This window comes from Aplysia californica, unplaced genomic scaffold (assembly GCF_000002075.1).
Source record: "Aplysia californica isolate F4 #8 unplaced genomic scaffold, AplCal3.0 scaffold00130, whole genome shotgun sequence".
NCBI classification, from domain to species: Eukaryota; Metazoa; Mollusca; class Gastropoda; order Aplysiida; family Aplysiidae; genus Aplysia; species Aplysia californica.
The window spans coordinates 627,235-646,743 of NW_004797400.1; the positions used below are offsets into that span (position 1 = coordinate 627,235).

The 19,509-nt window shown below is 38.1% G+C and overlaps 2 protein-coding genes across 3 annotated transcripts in view; one reads left to right on the forward strand and one right to left on the reverse strand.

The window, feature by feature from the left end:
• Nucleotides 1-8,162, reverse strand: part of LOC101864683 (peroxisomal multifunctional enzyme type 2) — a 26,498-nt gene extending 18,336 nt beyond the window's left edge. The window contains exons 1-5 of one of the 2 annotated variants that reach the window (XM_005096500.2): nt 7,949-8,162; nt 3,817-3,870; nt 1,636-1,743; nt 1,134-1,193; nt 502-570 (exon numbers count right to left, since the gene is read on the reverse strand). In XM_005096500.2, the coding sequence (XP_005096557.1) occupies nt 502-570; nt 1,134-1,193; nt 1,636-1,743; nt 3,817-3,870; nt 7,949-8,006 (349 nt within the window). In that variant the 5' untranslated portion in view covers nt 8,007-8,162. Of the gene's footprint in view, nt 1-501; nt 571-1,133; nt 1,194-1,635; nt 1,744-3,816; nt 3,871-7,717; nt 7,833-7,948 lie in introns of those variants that run through there. The other variant, XM_035969248.1, reaches the window with a different exon arrangement.
• Nucleotides 8,163-8,211: 49 nt separating this feature from the next.
• Nucleotides 8,212-19,161, forward strand: LOC101864453 (myeloid-derived growth factor). The gene is made up of 5 exons (XM_005096499.3): nt 8,212-8,548; nt 11,211-11,261; nt 14,003-14,152; nt 16,690-16,750; nt 18,520-19,161. Exons 1-5 carry the CDS (start codon nt 8,387-8,389, stop codon nt 18,597-18,599), a joined length of 504 nt encoding a protein of 167 aa, XP_005096556.1. The 5' UTR covers nt 8,212-8,386; the 3' UTR covers nt 18,600-19,161.
• Nucleotides 19,162-19,509: the final 348 nt, after the last annotated feature.

Sequence of the window (19,509 nt, forward strand, 5' to 3'; positions counted from 1 at the left end):
ACAGACAGACAGACAGACAGACAGACAGACAGACAGACAGACAGACAGACAGACACACAGACAGACAGACAGACAGACAGACAGAGACAGACAGACAGACAGACAGACAGACAGATACACACACAGACAGACAGACAGAGAAAGAAAAAAAAAGACATAGGGCCAAGAAAGGGAGGAGAGAGAAAGAGTGTGTATCTGAGTACGGACTTCGAATATTCACTACCACTGTGCATGACCAGTACAAACTTTTCATTTTGTTGCCCATAACCCCCACATAAACATAACATACGCTGCGCAAATATTTTGTACTTAGTTTCACCTCACGATGTTTAAAAATGTACTTAGCCGCTTCACTGCCAGGTCTAACACTGTCTACAGCTAATTGCTAGAGTTCCAGAGCCGGCCTGGCGGCGAAAGGGTTAATTTCTTTAGACAAGCATGAAAATAGAACTGGGAATCACAGGCAAAACTTTGGTTTCAGAGATTGTGTAGTCTACTTACCCCAGTCTTCATTGCTTATCCTTGCAAATGACCTGTCTCGCAGAATTCCAGCATTATTGATGACAACATCTGGAAAAACAAAATGACATTTTATATCAACCTCACTGCTCTCCTGTGAGCCATCAAAACTTCTACTGTGGAACTCCTTAACCCTATACGCATGTCGAGTTTTACAATCGTATCCATACGACGTTTGGAACTCTGTGCCACCACTTTCCAAAGAGGAAATTTACTCGATAATCTGATCCATATGCTTTGCATAGCAGTCTGTCAAAATAATTTTTGGAGAAATACTGAAAGTTTCAAAGAGATCTTCACAATAGAAGTATTCTGAAACGAGAAGAATACAACCCCTGGAGTACAAAATGACCCCAGGCATACGGATAGGGTTAACAGTTTTGCGGTTTGATCTTTGTGTACCACAAAGACCTCAAAAGTCATACCTCAAAATCACGGCTTTTTGCACGAAGCTCAAACTTGGGGACTACACCGATACCTATTTCTTTCATTTAGCTTAGAGTTACTCTAAGGCTAAGGTATAATATCCAAGCAATACAATAAGACATTGTGCCACTCAACAACCACTCAAAGAATATAAAATATTTCAAACGTTAATAAATCAAAGCACATACCAATTCGCCCAAAGGCATCAAGAGCAGTTTGGACCACTTTATCTCCTTCCTCCACAGAATCTGATGATTTAAAAACAGATCATTGATAAACGTTCACTACAAATATAAACTAAATTCTCAACTGTATATATCTATCCATGTAGGCCAGGCTCAGTAACTGGGTAGAATCTGAGTCATGCTTCATGATCATATATATTCAACTTCATGTATGTATTTAAGCCTTAGAACTTGGACCATCTTTCTATTTATTTAAAAACACATTAATATCAAACCATAGGGTGAAAAAAACAAAAGCAATACAAACATCCTCATACCTTTTGCTTCATTATTTTAAAAATTTGTGGTTTTTGCCTCTTAACCACATGAAACATATGTGTGCAATACAGCCAAATCAGTTTTAAAAAGGTCATAAAAGTTGGAAAGTCAAGCCATATATGTATAAACTGAGGTGTCAAATAACACATACATAAACAAGTCTAATATATGGAAATCAGGCTGTTACCATAGTTTGCAACAGCTTTCCCTCCTTTTGACTTGATCTCAAAAACAACTTTGTCAGCAGCTTTTGTGCCTGATCCAGAGCCACTGTGGTCTCCTCCCAAATCATTCACTGGAGACAGAGAAATAATCTATGACATTACCCAATTTTTTGGTGCACTTTTTTGTCCCTTCAAACCAAACACTTTTTCTCTTTCCATTACTGTAAAACAAGGTGATAGACAGAGTGACAGATGTCAAATTCACAGAAACCAACCCACCCAAAATCTCATTTACAACATGTACATTCAATAGAAAGTAGTAGATGCCCCCACAGTGTAGGACATTATAGCATGTCAATATGACAAAGACCACTTTTGTCAAGAAACATAAAAAGGATTGGGTTGCATGGGAATTGGAAAATTATACAGCTATGCTAGACTGAACAGGGAGCCAAAGTTACAGAGTTGTAGACAATATCTCAGGCCATAAACCAGGAGCCTCTAGTCAGTCAATCTGTGATCGTTGATGGGGAAGCATTTTCCATTACAAAGTAGAAAAATTTATCTCTCCCAAGTACAGAATTTCCTGTACACCTTCAAAGAACTGAAGAGTACACTGTCTGAAATGGCTGAAAATGAAATATATCTATTCAGACAACCTTTTCTGATCAAAGGAGGTATAAGCTGAAATAAAAAAGAAGAAACCAAATCTGAAACAAATGCTAAAACTACTTGTACACAGAGATTGCAAAATTCTGCTGGACAAAACAAAATATCACAAAAATATGAAAGCAGGACAACATTTGAAGGAAGAACTGCTTATATAATTCTATGCATGTGTTATAAACAAAAACCTAGTATCAAAAACTATGAACTGCCGTCACCTGATACTAAAGACTACAACTAAAAATTTCAAGGACAACTAGCCAAATAATAGTAGGGAGTTTGACAAAATTATCTTGTTATACCAGTAACTAATATCACTCAATGGCTTTTAAGCTTCTGTGTCATTTCATAATCACCTGATAAAATGTAGGCCTATATGGGAAAGTGACAAAGAATCTAAAAGGAGGTTGCAAAAGTTAAATCTGGGGACAAAGTTTAAGCAACAGTTTGCTTTACCACATTGAAGGTAAACTGTCTTTTATAAGAGTCTAATGAGCTTTAGAAACAGATCATTACAGCCTTTCACTGAAACAGTATCCAGGGTCTATTATCTGTATGAAGACCTTTAACGAAATGCTACAAAAAGAACGGGATAAAAGACAAAATTGGTCACCCCTTCATCGGAGAGGATGCGGCACATGACAGGCACGCAGCCTGCGGGTCAGGTGTCTATATTGATACGGCAACAGACTTCATCCCGCAGCCAGCAGAAGTCCCAAAACACTAATGGCCTTCAAAATAATGACCAATTTCAGAGTGACAAACCCTCTCAGTGAGATGATTTCTAGAAGACAAACTTGCCATCATGACTTAATTAATGAACAAATCTTCTTCTTTTTATTGCATCCCTACAATAGCTCAGGAAGCAATTGACTGTAAAATCTGTATCACGCAGTGCAGACCATTTTACTTCCATTGCCGTTTTATCAGCGAAGAACATAGCATCGTCCCCTGCCAGACAAGCTGTCCCACGCTGGTTGCCAGAGCACTTTGAATTAATATTTATTCTGACTAGAGTGGCTTCAGTTTATAGAAAGAATTAATTTTGAATTTTGACAAGGCGGCTGTCCAAAGGGCCTACTCTTTACAATACTAAAACGGACCAAGGGATTTTTTAAGTGCGGAATTTTCACATGGGACTTCCAAAATTTGTTTGTCCTTATCCGAGAAAATAAGGGGCTCCATCTCACCTACCTTAAGATCAGGGGATGTAGAAAACACAAGGAAAAATACCAAAGCCTGGGAGGGATCGAACTCCAGACTTCGGGGTTAACTGACCAACACCATACCTGTTGAGTTGCTGAGCCCCCAGAGCAAATCTATCCATCAAAACTCAAAAGGTACCACTGCCCAACATTCAAAGCATTCTCCTCTCACAGAGTGGATTAAAAGATAAGAATTTAAAATTTTTATTCTTGAGCTTAAAGAATGGATGAGGACCTATTGTGGTACTTTTTCTGACAAAAATGATTAACCTAATTATACTAAATTACATTACAATTTACATCTAATCAAGAATGAAAAATACATAAGCTTACCAACAACAGAGGCACCTCTTTCAGCAAATGCGAGAGCGTATGAGCGGCCCAGACCTGATAAAGGGGAAAAAATTATATTTAAGTTTTAAACAGTGAAAGTCATATATAAATACTGATACTTTTCTCACTTTTCCACATACTGTTCGTCTGTCTCCGAACTCACAGGCAAAAAGGAAAAACACGACAGATGGCATTGTTCAAAGAACTCTATAAACGTGTTCATGAGGGGATGCCAGCTTTTGGTCCAGTGATAAGTTAAACATGTATATTAAATAATAATAAACATGTTATTTCAGTTCTGCCACATACTTAATCCCAAATAACTATGCATGGAAAGCATCAATGCAACTAAGCCTACTTCTCTTCATCTCTTCACATTGTTCCACAACAGATGACAGTGCACATGGTAACGTTAAAGGCAATTTTTTTGTTCTGCTTTGGCTTCTGTAAGAAAAGTGTAAGATTGGGTGGGGAGGTTAACCTGACTGAGAAGAAAAGATAAAAGAAAAAGTGGATAAATGCCAATAACAAGACCCAGATCTGCATGATCACTGCAGATCCCCGTTGTTGGTTGTTTTTTTGTGGGTTTTTTTTAATTATGATGAAAATTCTGTAGGTGGATATCTAATTTCTTAATGTTTCTTTGTAACTTTGCCACTGTTTTGATGATCTTTTGTCTTGATTTCTTTTATTTGTAAGGCACGTACCTATTGCATTGACAAGATTCTCAATGTCTTCCACATATATGCGTTCTTTCTAGTCCATATGGTTTGATTAAATTGTATTAACTGAAATGATTTTTTAAAAATTACAAGCTGGTTAAAAAAAGCCACGTATAGATCTAGTACAGGTATCTTTAAAATAATAATGGAAGTTGAAGATCGGAAAAAGTACTAATATTAAATTCGTGTACGTGGGGACTGGAGGCAAATGTGAGAAAAGTGGTATTTGGGTTTTTTGTTTTAAAAAGGTCCCCAAAAGTGTAAGATTATATTTGAACAGCCCCATAGGTTTTCCATTTCCTCCTCTTCACCATCATTCTATTCTCTTCTTCATCTTTTTCCTCCCTTCCTCCACCACCACCTCTTCCTTCTTAACTCCCCACCCTCACCATGATCTCTCTTTATCATCACCACCACCATCACCTCCTCGTCATTATCATTACCATCATCACTGCCACTGCCAGCATCATCATCTCATTCACTGACATCACAACATGTACCACACCCACAAGAAGAGCGGCCATTTTGGAGTTAACACTTTTCGCCTTGGGAATGCCTTTAAAATGTTCCTCCTTCCTTTGCACTGAGTAGATTTTTGATAGAGGCGTAAAATTATTTTTTTTGGTGTTCACAATGATTAATTTATTAATTATTGTGATGCAATTTCAGGGTACAGGAACACATACATATATATCTTTTTTTACATTCAAATATCAAAATTTTGCTCAGTACGACTGACCATAGTATCTGTATCTATAATTCCACCAATGTTCATGCAATTTTGTTAGAGAGTAAGAAGCTTTCGTTTTTTTTTAAATTATTGTTTGTTTTGCATGTTGATGCTGTTTCCATTCCATGGCAACTTTAATATTTTTCGACTTATCAAAATTTACTTTCTTCAATATTTCTTATGCCCGTATAATTTTTTTTCCTAAATATGAATCGGAAAAAGAATCACCCTTGGGGTGAGCTGTTCCCCGTAAAAATGGACAGTAATAATATGAGCACATCAGAGAGAGAGAGAGAGAGAGAGAGAGAGAGAGAGAGAGAGAGAGAGAGAGAGAGGGAGGGAGGGAGCTGCCTTGAGTTTGTGCTCTATTAAATATTCAATTGATCCTTACAGCAGCGCTCTTAGTTGCAAATTCACAACACAGAATGTACATTTCCAGAGGGAGAGTACTTTTTCCAACACTGTCAACTGATGACAGACACTGCCTCTACTCTCAAACCTAATCACACGCTAAGATATCTGTTCTTCTACATCTCTTGGCACACAATGTGACAATACATAAGTGCAGACTTAAATAATTTCACCCACAAGCACCTACCAACATAACCTGCACATAACTTCCAGTGAGAGGCCACAGCTACATGTAATGCGACAGAGACATGGCAGTGGTGAATGAAAAGATCCCTGTTGGGTGGAGCAATTCAAGATAGTCCTTCGGAAACCCTCTCTGCTCCAGATAGTGAGGATGACACAAGCAATATTCCAGAATGTGTCAAAAAACCTTAAACCGTACTACCGAGACTCATGCCTTAAGAAATCTGCATCTCACAGGCCCATCCACAACTATTCAGTATAGACAGAGCTGGAATGGTCTGTTTCACACTGCAATCATTATGAAGCCAGTGGAAAAGAAGCATGCTGCAAGACCTCAGCCCCTAAAACCCCTCTATTTTTCTATTTTGCTCTTAAGTACGACTAGCCCTTCGTAGTTAAATGCTAGGCCTACCCCTTTGATATGCTGATAAAGATTAGGAAGCAGAGTATAATGTACAAGCCAAGAATATTGCTATTGATGGATGATGGGTCGTTGGGGTAACTAACATAAATTGCGCTTTGTTCAGAAAACTAGCAAGAGGACCAATCCAATTTCCTCTCTGTGCATCTACTGACTCTGCTCTAATTAAACAAAAATGAGTTCAGAGAGGTGACCATCAAGTTACAGGACCGTCTGTTCTTTAGTCTTTGGGCTCACGTCCATCTGCCATCCATAGTTCTAAATTCATTCTAGGCTAGATCTACTACAACTAGAATCTACCAGATCTACGAGTCTACAGACATACACAAGGGTGACAAGGCCTAGATCTACACATGCCGTTAAACGTAGAAGACGCATCTTTCTGATTGGCTGCTAATTTTAGTAATGTGATGTCATCTGGGATACCCACAGACTATTTTAAGAAGGCAGTGGAGGTACCACACAGAATGATGTGTTTCCGGTATGTTAATAACATTTCGGAATTCCAGTTTGACACCGTACGAATGTCAACAATTTCCTTCATTGAGACATTGACGGGTTTGAGCTTCCTAATTTTCCGGTTCACTGCGTCTATAGAATTCATTCTTTGAACGTTTCCTCTAGATCTAGATCTAGATCTACCGTATAAAAGAGACTATTCATCATCGGAGCACTGCATCATATATAATATCAAAAATCACATTACTGGTATTCCTGGAAAAATATCGCACCAAAGCGTTGAGCCATCCCGTTGGCTATATTTACAAATATGGCCACCTCTATTCTCACCCGGAGTGAGAATAGTGCAGGTGAGTCTTGTGGCTATTCTCACCCGGTGCGCGTTCACCAAATTTTGCGTTCACCCTAAACCACAGAATTCTACACTGTGATAACAGAAAAATTGTAGAATTCTGTGCCGTGAACAAACGTTCCATTACAACTGTAGCCTACTAAAAGCGTACAATTTTGTCTGTGGGCAGTGGAGAGAGAAAGAGAGAGAGGAGTAGCGCGAGAATTTCCGGGCAAAACAAAATGGCGACCCGCGTAATTCGGCTCGATTCGAAAAGTTAAATAGCCGTAGCATCTTTGTAGACAACCAAATTAATTTATTTTTGTGTTTTAACATCATTTTTAAACTTTGTTTTGGTCAATTTGATCGTCCACACCGATAGACAGTATTCAGAAAGAGACAGAAAGAGAGAGAAGAGGGGAGGAGTTGATCTTGCGAGAACTTCCGGCGGGTGAGAATAGCCACTTTCACAAATATAGTCACATCATCGGAGGGGTGTTCCGGTCTGATGTCACACAAAATGGCCACCTTACCTAAAAATAGTTTGTATCCTTCTACATTTATCGCATGTTAGATCTAACTCACTGTCACTACTGCACAAGTAAAAATTGCTGAGTACACTTTCATATATTACTATAATATACCGGCCAACAGAAGTTGTATCCTTTCCTTTCCAATAAATCTAGGAACACTGCTATTTCTAACCAAAAGGTAACATGAGCAGGCACGTATAAATGTACTCATTGCGTGTGTGGATACATCAGTGACTGGAATAATTACTGTCCTCATTGACGGTGACCGCGACAGTGGTGTCAGTGAGTATTTTATACGGAATCTCACTCAAGGCAGGCTCGGGGCCAAAGGATTTTGCTTACCGTTCCCTGCTCCTGTGATGAGGACTACTTTCCCATCAAATCTGAGGGGCTGTGCCATTTCGTTGGCCAATCTGTTTGCTGATGGCGAAGGAAATCTGGAAGCAAGTAGACTTACTCTTTCCAAACCTGAGGTTCTGCGACGGGTGGGCCGAAGAGAATCAACTGATCTGTTGTATTGTATAGATCTATCGAACTTTACACCTGAGGTCAAAGGTTAAGAGACAAGGGGAGTAACTCCCACAATGTTTTCATTTTCTCATCAAGACCTCCACTGCCACTGCCTGCCACACGTAAGATTTCGGTTGGATCAAATCTCAACAAGACTTCTACAGAAGTCAGCTGTGAAAACTCCCGTTCGGTTTGCAGTGTGTGAAGTGCAGAATAATTCATACAAAATAAATACATTTGTACAAATAAATTTCCAGATCTGCTTTCAACATGTTTTATCAGCCTTCCTGTATTTGGGGCTACGCCGTAGTGAGCGCTATTCTTTCCAGTTGCTGTTTCCTTTTGGCAAGCAGTGCCGCAGATGAGTCCAAGTATCAAGAAATTTTTTTCGTGAAGCCCGGTGCTGGGAAGCTAAGTGTCCAGGCTGAGGTGGTACGTATAGCGAAAGATCTCTCTCTCTCTCTCTCTCTCTCTCTCTCTCTCTCTCTCTCTCTCTCTCCTCTCCTCTCTCTCTAGATCTAGATTCTATCTCTAGTCTATCTCTATCTCTCTGCTGACTCTCTCCACCACTCTACTCACTCTAAGTATAGTTCTAGATCTATTTGTCTTTGTCTAAAGGTGGCTAACTACTCACCTCACATTATAACTACTTCAGGATGACAACATAGGGGGAGGGGAGGGGGGACAATACATGAAGAAAGGAGTTTGGTGATCTTGTAGTTCCGTTCGTTAAAGTCCACGATCCATTTGTTTACATCCAGAGAAGAAATCCAGAAGTCTTGAAGACCAAATACTATTTGAATTAGGCTACACAAAGAGCAGGGATGCAACCTAACTGCAAAACATCAAATTAGGATAAAATTCAGGGGGGCATGCCCCCTGAACCCCCCACCTCCATATTTTTTTAGGTCGGGGGGGGCAAGCCCCCCTGAAACCCCCCTTCTCTTGACTTTAACGAACGAAACTACAAAATCGCTAGGAGTTTTATAATTTTCCACCATTTTTAAAATTTTAAAGGAGACCTCAGCTTTCATTCTTTTCGGGGTGAGTACAATAAAGTGAAGCCAGAGGGCTCGTGGCTCATATATCTGGTGAAATTAGTACCTTGGACGCTGCTACCGGAGCGAGAAGCGTAATTACAAATTGTATTGTTCTGGTCACACCACTGCCCAGGGTAGCATCACGCCGCTCTCGCGCGAGAAGCGTAGTTAGATACTAACTGCATTGTTCTGGACGCCACTTCCGGCACTGCCCCGAACAGCATCCCATGCCATAGGGCAGGGAACCTTAGAGTGGGGCGTTATAAAACCTTACTGCCCCAAAATCAGTTGTGTCCGTGATTTGTAAGATCACTGAGAACGATTGAGAAGCGTGGTCTCTTACTCGTTAATTATAATAAACGCATGAGAGTGCACAAAGATTTGGGGCGTTCAAAGCCCCTACGATCTTGGGAACTGCAGAAAGAAGATATGACCATCCAGAATGTACCTATTGAAGTCTGAATGGTCAACATGAGATAATTGCGACTCTAAGGCCTTATATACCAATACCAGTATACTTAGGGTCCGGAGAGTAGAGGACTAGACAAGAGTAGAGAGAGGTCATAGGTAGGACGAGCTAGACCAGGTTAGGCGAAGGGTAGTGATGATGTCACTACTATAGTCGTCTGTTCGACAAATGTTATAGCCAGTGTTGCTGGAAATTGTAGTTACTTTACCCTTCTGAACTGTAGATTATAGGTCCTCAAAGTTCGTAGCTTGTTTTGTAAACATCATACATTTCATTGATGTTGATGCTTTAAAAAATATTTTTTTAAATATTACAGTGTGAAGTTTTCTTGCCATCTTTGACATACCTTATTAAATACGATCACGTGCCAAAGTGTTGTAACCTGTACACAACATTTTAAAATACTCCTATTACATTGTGACAATCATGTGCGTTGGAAATAATGGAACCATGTAGATTCAGTTTCACTGTTGATACTAGAGTTGTTACTGTTGTGTGTAGACATTCCTTCCATTATCTTGGGGGAAAAAAGTTTTTTGCATCTTAAATGATCTTAGATTACCAGACCAGACTGCAGGAATTCCACAGTGTCGAGTTACGAATAAAGTACTGTTTGTTTGCTATTTTTTTTGCTTTTTTTTCCCCCTTCGGAAAGGGGGTTGCTCAGGGAAGATGATTTTTCAACTTAAGGCGGGGGGGGGGGGGGGGGGGGGGGGTGTTCCACCTATTTTTGGTCAATCTGGGTCAAATTGGGTATTACAATATTTTTTGCCTTTACTCAGTCATTTCTCTGTTGATTTGATTGTCCTTTGGCACAGTCGTAGCTAGTTGGATGCCCAACATTTTTTTCTTCTTACATTGTTATTCTATCTTCACTAATTAGAGAGGTATCTCATTTTTTGTCAAAAATATTTGATTTTTTAATTTTTGACACATTTTTTTAAACTCCTCTGAAGATTACAGGTGTATCTTGATGGTACTTGGCATACTTGTTGCCCTTAGGGGTGGTTACATTGCATTGTCAGCATTTTTTATATCTATCTTGGTTTTCATTTTATGATTTAAAAAATTTGGAAAATGGACCATTTTCTGCATTTTTAACAAGATTTGTACTATTCTTCATGTTACTCCGAAACGAAATAAGATATCGAAAGATGCTGACAATATATAACTTATATATATGCCTCTTGGGTACATGTGTGCCAAAGGACAATAAAATCCATCGGTAAATTTCAGAAGAGTATTGATTTGAAAACATAATGTGAAAATCCAATATGGCCGCCATAAAAATGGCGGCCATCTTGGATCCGTGAAAAAAATTTTCTCATGGTAATACCTGTATTATGACAAAGTTGTATACCAAATTTAAGGTTTCTAGGTCCAGAAATATAGGAGTTAACTCGCTCGTGGGAACCCCCACCCCCCCCTTAACCAACACCAATTTAATGATGCTTAGCTGATGGGTACTACTATAAAAGTATCATGTTGCACGTCAAAATGTGAAATTGTAGTATTCTACTCAATATCAAGTTCTATCTTGTTCTTTTGACTGAAAATTATACTGCACTGATCTATTCTTTTTCAGAAAAAATATCAGTGCAAATTCTCCTATGCTGCTCAAGGCGGAACACATGAGGTGTGTAAGGCATTTATTATATATAGGACCTGTATTTTGTTTTCAGTTCAGTATCATTCAATAAGTCTTTGTTTTCTAAATATTTCATCTGTTTTGTAGAACTTGTAGTGCCTATTGTTAGAATAGTCTGATGGTCATGAATCATATTTTCGTAATTTAAAATTTGTTACCATGTTAACCGCATTTGCACTACCCACTGATGCAGCATACCAATTTAAAGCTAAGTAAATTTTACAATATGATAGTAATTTTCCATCTACAACAGGAGTCGTCTGAGATATGGTCTCTCAAAGTTGACCTTAAAAAATAATGCTTGGCAAAGTTGTGTGAAATCAAAGAAATGTAACAGTGTCTTCGCCCTTGTATTGGAGCGTATTGACATTGGTGGAAATGACCTGTCAGCATCATCATCATTGCCTTTCTCACCTTGGGTCAGGGTATAGGCCACAAACAAACCCTTTGATTTCTGTTACTCTTCTCTAGGTTCCACATGGTCTTCCCCATTATCTTTTACCCTGTGGGTTTCAATTCAACACTTTCCTTGTTATACTGCTACCTGACTTTCCATTGCCACCGCCTTCTCCCCAACTCATCTCTGACCTGGCTCTATTTTGTTTTCCTTAAAACTTCCTTGATAGTGACCCAGTCTGTCCATCCGATCCTCAATAATTTCCTTATACTACACTTGTTCAAGAAAACATGGATCCTGTTCATGCAAGTCTGAGATGCAAGAATGGACATGTGTTGCATGTCAAATGCCTGGATAACTTTTTTGTTGGCAAAAAACGATATTGTATTACTATAATTTAAAACAGATTAGAAAACAGTGTAGTTACTAAATACCATGCAACACTTGGACTAAAAACATTATATGTGCTCATTAATATTTTGTCTCGGAGACAATGGCTTTGTGAAGAGTGCGAACCCTGTAGACATGGGCTGTGTTAAATTTTGAACAAAATTATCTGTTATTTCATCTCAAATGTCACAGAGAGTAGCAAACAAAGTGTCTGAACTGGCAGCAAAGTCACGTTTCTTCAGCCGCTGTTTTATGGGACTCCGCATAGGATTCATATCGGGGCTCTTTAGTAATGACCTCTCTGTCTTCAGCATGATTTGCTTTTCCAAGCGTTGTCTAAAAGTGTTGGCCCTGTGAGAAGGTGCTTTGTCTTGTGTTAAGAATAAGATGTCTACTTTAATGACACCATGACGGAAATAAGGATAGGCCATGACATTCCAGCAATTGTGCGATGCAATCTTCAGAACGAAGCTTCCATTGATTCTCACGAGAGGGGATTTGTTCATTCTGGTCAGGCCACCCCAAACCATAGCAGTTTCGTTGCCACTGTTCCTTAATGATAGATGATTATGTCCAAAATCGAACTATCACTGACCATGCTCAAAAAGGTTGGTGCTCTGGCCTGCACAAAACCAAAGGCTCGTAGACAAAATTTACTAATGAGCTCATGTAATGTTACGTCCAAGTTTTAAGGGGTATTTGTGACTTCTCTGTATTCCCATCTGTCTGAAAATATCTTAATAGAACATAGTTTATTGTAGAGACTATTATAATATTCTCCAGTCATTTGATATGTAATAGATATCCATTCCACCAATTTTAATGCACTCAAACCTAAGCGCAAACACACGTTTACGCTTCTTTGATTTCCCACAATTTTGCCAAGCATGATTTATTAACACTTTGCCGTCACATGCTGATGGGCAATGTTTACCTCCCAGTTTCTTTGGATTTTCCCCAAAATGCCTTTGCCTTTAATGGCAAGGGTTTTTACTATATGAACCTTATGATGGCAAAGTATTAAGGTCAGTTTTGAGTGATATCTCAGGTGACTCCTGTGGTAGATGAAAAATTAATGTGTCATATGAGGTAGAATTTATTTAGCTTTAAGTTGGTATGCTGCATGATTTAGCAAGATGATTGGGTGAATACATTTTCAAGGTTCTTTTTGATGCCATTGTTATACCCTTTTGCACTGAACAAAGGCCTCAGCATGCAGTGGTGTAAGTCTCAGTTGTCACTGTAAGTTGTAAGTAGGTTCAGGTGTAGACGTTCTGTTCCTTCAGGGGAATTGAGTATAATAACAAATTGCCAGTCTGTGTTGTTTGTCATGAAAAGAAGAAAAGAGGTTCTCTAGCTGTTATAAGAATGGTCCCTTTATATATTATATACAGTGGAAACCATATATAACAGGCCCGGTAATAATTTTTTCCTACTCTTTGTCTCTATTACAAGTTGTCGGCAATAACAGGGCAAATTGGGGCCCAATCGGTTATAGCAGGGACAAAGGCTCGTTAACAATGTGTAAAAAGTAAGAGAGAGAGAGAGAGGGGGGAGGGAGAGAGAGAGAGAGTAACGCAGTGATGGAGTAAGCCCACGCAAACCACACCACTGCAAGCACACGCAGCGGGTGACGCGAGAGAAGGCTGTGATGTGCTGCAGACTTCGATCTAGCTCAAAGGCTAGCTACATGGCCCACTGCACGCACGCGTAATGTGTCATGTGCAGGCCATGGGAAACTACCCATGAATAAGTACTGCTGGATTAGTCCACAAATGCTTACTTCCCTTGCATTCCTGATTTAACAGGGATCTGATATAACAGGACTTTTTCTCTGGTCCCACCATCCCTGATATAGCAGTAAAGCAGGTTTCCACTGTACCGGTACTTTATATAAATATTTGGTTGTTTGCATAATAGTAACTTTATTTTTGTGTTTCAGGAATGGCAACTTAGTCTTGAGCTTTTGGATGGAGGGACTGCTGTGATGTGCTCTATTGAGAGAGGAGGTTCATCATCTTATCTCTTCTTTGAGGAATTCGAAGTAGAACTGACAGGTCCCATGGTGTCAATTACTGAAGTGGACTTGAAGGTGTTTATTATACCAACACTGTTTTTCTGCATTTTAAAATTTTTATTTGTTTCGAATATCCGCAAACTAAGAAGTGCAGTTACTTTTGTAAAACCTAATCACCAATGTGCTTGACTTGTTGGGTTTTGTTGTTTTTTGTTTTTTAATGACATTTTTGGAAAAGCTAGGGAGATGATGACAGTGATGATGGATTTATTCTGTCTTTGTCTCCATTTGTGCGTTAAAAATCTATGTCATATTTTTTCCAAGTGTTTTTCCAGGTTTCTGTTCTTTCTGTACTGGAAAATGTTCACATAAGCAAGAAAAGAGACGATTTTACTTGAATTTTTCTATTTATATATATCTCCTCCAACAAAAACATATGTGAGGCAGCGTGGTGGAATCAGGCTCTCGTCAAAATAATCAAAGTGAAGAAACTGGCATTTTTCTGCTGGTTTGAGTATTTTTATAATTTTTTTGTTTTTTGGCTCAACACCTTTCATGTCCATTTAAGAACTCATTTCTGTTTGGATTTTTCTGAAAAACGTTGATTAAAGGCACAAAAAATGAAAATTTTCAGCTACCACGGACTCTTAAGCTAAGGAAATAACTCATCTTTAGCGGCCATTTTCTCATTAATTTTACCTCTGAAAACAGGTGACCGCCACCTCTTTCATTCGCAAATATCTCGACTTGTATTCAATTTAAATGGATATTTTTTTCATCCAAATAAAGACCAGTGAACAAGCTTTAAGATGATACCAATAACTCTACATGCCCAAAAATTAACGAGAGCCTGATTTCACCACGCTGCCTCACATATATAACGTCCAGTCAAATTCTTTCTGACATAACTATGATGACACATTTTTTAGAATTTGTACATAAACAAATTTATTTTAACAGTTTTCTTATTGCTTTAATTTTCAAACATAAGCATGAAGAGCATATAAAATGGTGAGGATTAGAGAAACTAGAAATTCTGAATGCCGTTGTGTTTGCGTTTGTGTCATCATAGTTATGTCCGAAAGAAATGAAAAACTTTACGTTTTCATATCTTAATTTCTTTTATGTATATTTGGGCAAACAATGATTCAGAAGATCTAGTTTGACTCACAATGCAAATGATGAAAAAATGCCACTTTATTCACATTTTACTATGAATCTCTGCAAAATGTCTAATAAATCCTTCAAACATAACCATGATGACACAAAATGAAAAATACCCTGAAAAGTAATTTACGGTACATAAAATTATTTTAATATTAATAGTTTTCTCATTGCTTTAATTTTCAAACATAAGCATGAAGAGGATATAAAATAACAGAGAAAAAAAAAATCTGAATGTCTTTGTGTTCGCCTTTGTGCCATCTTAGTTATGTCCAAAAAAAATGGAAAAACTTTCCTTTTTCATATTTTAATTCATTTTTGGGAAATTTTGGCGAACAAAAATTCAGGAGATTCAGTTTGACTCATAATGCATGCTAATGGTGAAAGAATGCAACTTAATTCACATTTTACGATGAGTCTATGCAAAATACCAAATATCTTTTGAACATAGCCACGATGACACATAGTCGTCATAGTGGATAAATGATTGTCGCCATTTTGGAACATATCATGTATTTACATCAAATTTTCCCCTCTCGTTGACATCTAGCCAAGCATGCGTGGTAGCATGTAGATCTACCACTACTTGACCATTGGAATGCAGTGCGATGTTAATCATTACTAGGTTTAAATTTTGGAATATAACATGTTTAGATTCGATGACGACATAAGAAAACTTAAAAATGGATTCGTCTCATCTATCGTAATTCTTCTCGCCTTCTTACATCGCACAACAATACGCTTTGAATGGATCGACAGGAACAATGCACGTTCCTCTACCCTTATTATTTCTCGTTTTCCGATTGGTTCTTTCGAACATTACAAATGATGACAGAGCACAAGGCGTCCCGGGATTTCCGTTTTCTGCAAAATTTTGCACGGTCACAGCCTCGGAATCGGTTAGGGCAGAGAGTAAACATTGAACAATATTATGCTTGTTCCAGGCTTTAAAATGGCCGATAGAAACGAAGCCACGGGGAATCGAAGTTGAATTGTGAAATGACAACACGTTATGCTCGAAAATGAAAATCTTGAAGGCTCTCAAAGAAAAAATCTCTACAGATATCATTATTCCTGATATAGCACCACTAATAATGTAGTTATAGTGGTAAAAGTGTGAAGGACGAGTTTCTCTGTAATTTTTTCATTGTTGAACTTGACAACAGAAAAAGTACGAACTTGGCGTGTCACGTTTTGCATTCACATCGATTTCAGAACTAAAAATATTTGTAAGATTTCTTCTCATGGCCCGACTGCTATTTCTGTGCTCCCATAGCTGAAACATCATATAAAGCACAATATATGTACAAATTTCAAAACTGTATCGTCATTTTTATTGGAAGAGGAAAGGGTTTTGTAAGGTATGTGATGAAACCCCCCACCTATTGTCAAAGGCTCATATACATATGATGTAGATAAACTGATGCATTCTTTTTTTACCGTTTCAGAATTCTCAAAGAGATAACAAAGCCCTTGAAGCAGAGGAATATAAAAGGGAGAAGACATCAGGTATGTGTAACAATTATGCAAGTATTCCTTAATAATATTAATAATGATTGCATTTTATATAGCGCACATCCACACTCTACAGCTTGCTTTCGCTGTCTGTAGCCAGGTAGGTACACCAAGGTTAAGTAGGGAAAATTTGTGTAAACTGCCTCTCCCAAGGACACAGTGTCAGGCCTTCATGACCTTTATTATGATACACTTTTCGTCATTCTTTTCTTATGTGGTGAAGGAGGCAAGATGCTGCTGTGATGAGCGATGTTTGTCATGCCTTGTGAAGAGCGAGGACCATAGTAACGAACACAGTTATCCTAACTTGTATTCTGCCTTCTGCTTCTATTAGAGATGCACCAAATAAAACTCATTGCAAATTCAAGTCCTGAGATTTTTTCCATACAAAGCAATCTTTTGCTTTTCAACAGTCCGTTGCACAAAATTACAAACCAGATCTAGGCAATCGACCTGTAAGTCTAGGGTTAGCTCTACCCTTTCTCCTCAGTGAAGCGCAAATTGACCCTGCGACACGATGGGATTGAATAGCACTGACTGCCTAATGTCAAAGGAAATGATTCTGCCATAACTAGATGAAGAACACTGTTATAATTATTTATTTTCCTTTGTGTCTACAACTTGATGCAATAGCCTAAGACGTACATCCTGCTTGTGGCAATTGCTAGCTCGCTGAGTCAGAAGAAAAGGAGATTATCACTGTGCAGCAGCTGAGTTGGTGTAGTGTGTACCTCTGGCAGCCAATCTGCTGGCTGTGTTGCAAAGCAAATTTACATTATATTAGAATGGACCTTACTGCTGAGACAATTGATGGCAGGGCAAAAAGTATACAGTAAAGTCTGCTTAAACTGAAATCTTTGGGACTGTCAGATCTTTGGTTTTAGCCGTGTTTTTGGTTCAGAGAAGTTGCTCATATAGGAATGATTGTCAATAGTGTAGAGTTGGAAATGCGTCAAATTTAACTTTCTGAAAGTTTTTTTTTTCCCACATCTTCCGTTTTTCCTCTTTCAGTTTCATTTAATGCAGTTTGAGCTGCTGGCTGTAGATATTGCACTTTTTGTTCGACATTGTCAGCTTACTTAATATGCCAAATAGTCGCACAGAGCAGACGGAAAAGATGACAGTATTGTCAATTAAAGTGCTTTCGGGCATTTCTAGTTTGAATCTGGATTTAATATATACATTTTGTAGCAAGGTATCAGGAATATTTTGGTGTTAAAAGAACGATTTTCACAAAAGTTCGAGTTAACAAGGTTCCATCAGGGCGCTGATGATTTGCAGTTAGCAGTTTTATAATTTATAGCACCTTCTTTTCTCATTCAGAAAATGTATCTTCAGCAGACTGTTAAAATGTCCTAAGCCCAGAAAGCAAAGTTTTTCCGGCGAGAGAAAAGAAATACTTGTTTCATTCATATAACTATTGTCTAAGTTGTGTATCTTATCATGCTTTTTTCAACTTTTAGAATTTGAATTTTGACAAAATATTTCTCCTGCTCATGTAGCCAGTACCACAGAATACTGCAATGCCAAAGAAATTTTTTCAAAACTGTTATCTAAGTACATATTCAAACAGCTGGTCAGTGACATGATTGCTGTCCACACACCACTATTATTATCTTTTTTCTCTCCTTTCCCCCCCCCCCCCCCCCCCCCCGTGAACAGAATTTGTTTCATTTCATTCTATGCCTGGTACTTTCAGCTGCACAGTTCTCGCTGTTATAATAAAATGAATCTTTGCAAATTGTCTTTTTTTTTTATTGCAGTTTCTAGTGTTACGGGAAAATTCAAGAACCATCTTGAGAAGGTTGCAGTCTACTCACCACTTTCCAGAGATGATCTTTAATTCCATTTTGTTTTTTATTTTTCTCAAAACTTTTTTTTTCAACCATTAGTGATATGGTATGTCATTATTTATTGTGGGATTTTTCTTATTTTTGGTTCTATAGTACTAATAGTATATTTTGGTCAAATTATTTGTGCCTTCAGCATTTTCCTGAATTGTTGCATTTTGCTTTAGGGTTGTTGTTTTTTTTTCTGTTTTTTGAATGGCATGCACGTTTATACCGGTTACATTTGTAGAAGTATTCTTAAAAAGCAAAAAGTAATCTGCTAGTTGTACTTGTTCTGAGGTACTGTTCAGGGTCCCTGGTTTAAAACTTGAATTAAGTAATTAAGTGGAAAAAAAAAACCCAACCATTTTTAAGCTTTAGCCTTTCTCTTTGGCCAGAGTGTAATTTGTTTGACTTTGGCTGTTAGAAATATATCTTGTACCTACTGATGGGGTACAAAATATAACAATAACATAAATAAGTACAGTACGGTCATGTACATCAACTTTCCTTAGTGTTTTCTAGAGTGTAACAAGAAGTTTCTGCTCAAAAAGTTACCTCAACTGAAAAAAAAAATTTGTTCTCTTTTGTTTCATTCTTCCCCTCCCCCCCCCCCCCCCTCCCCCAGTCTACCTGTTCTATATTATGTTTGTGACAGTTTTAATTTTAAATCATACTTAAAGACATCAAAAAACGAAAAATTGTTTTTCAAACAAGCTGATTTTTGTAAGACTTTCCAACCATGATAAAGACGAATGAAAAAAAATCTTGATGTTCATAAACAGTTGCACTGGGATGAAGAAATCATTGCTGTCACTGCCCTTCTCTTGTTGTTACTGATTATATTGTATTGTTATTGTACTATTATGATGTAACAAGAGAATGCACATTCTCAGTCACTCCAGCTGATATGTTCAATGATAA

Excerpts from the sequence above, each read along its gene's own strand:
- LOC101864453 (XM_005096499.3), top strand. The coding sequence starts at position 8,387 with ATGTTTTATCAGCCTTCCTGTATTTGGGGCTACGCCGTAGTGAGCGCT. Across the intron at positions 11,262-14,002 it reads CTCAAGGCGGAACACATGAG|GAATGGCAACTTAGTCTTGA; the intron begins GTGTGTAAGGCA and ends TTTGTGTTTCAG. Across the intron at positions 16,751-18,519 it reads TAAAAGGGAGAAGACATCAG|TTTCTAGTGTTACGGGAAAA; the intron begins GTATGTGTAACA and ends TTTTTATTGCAG.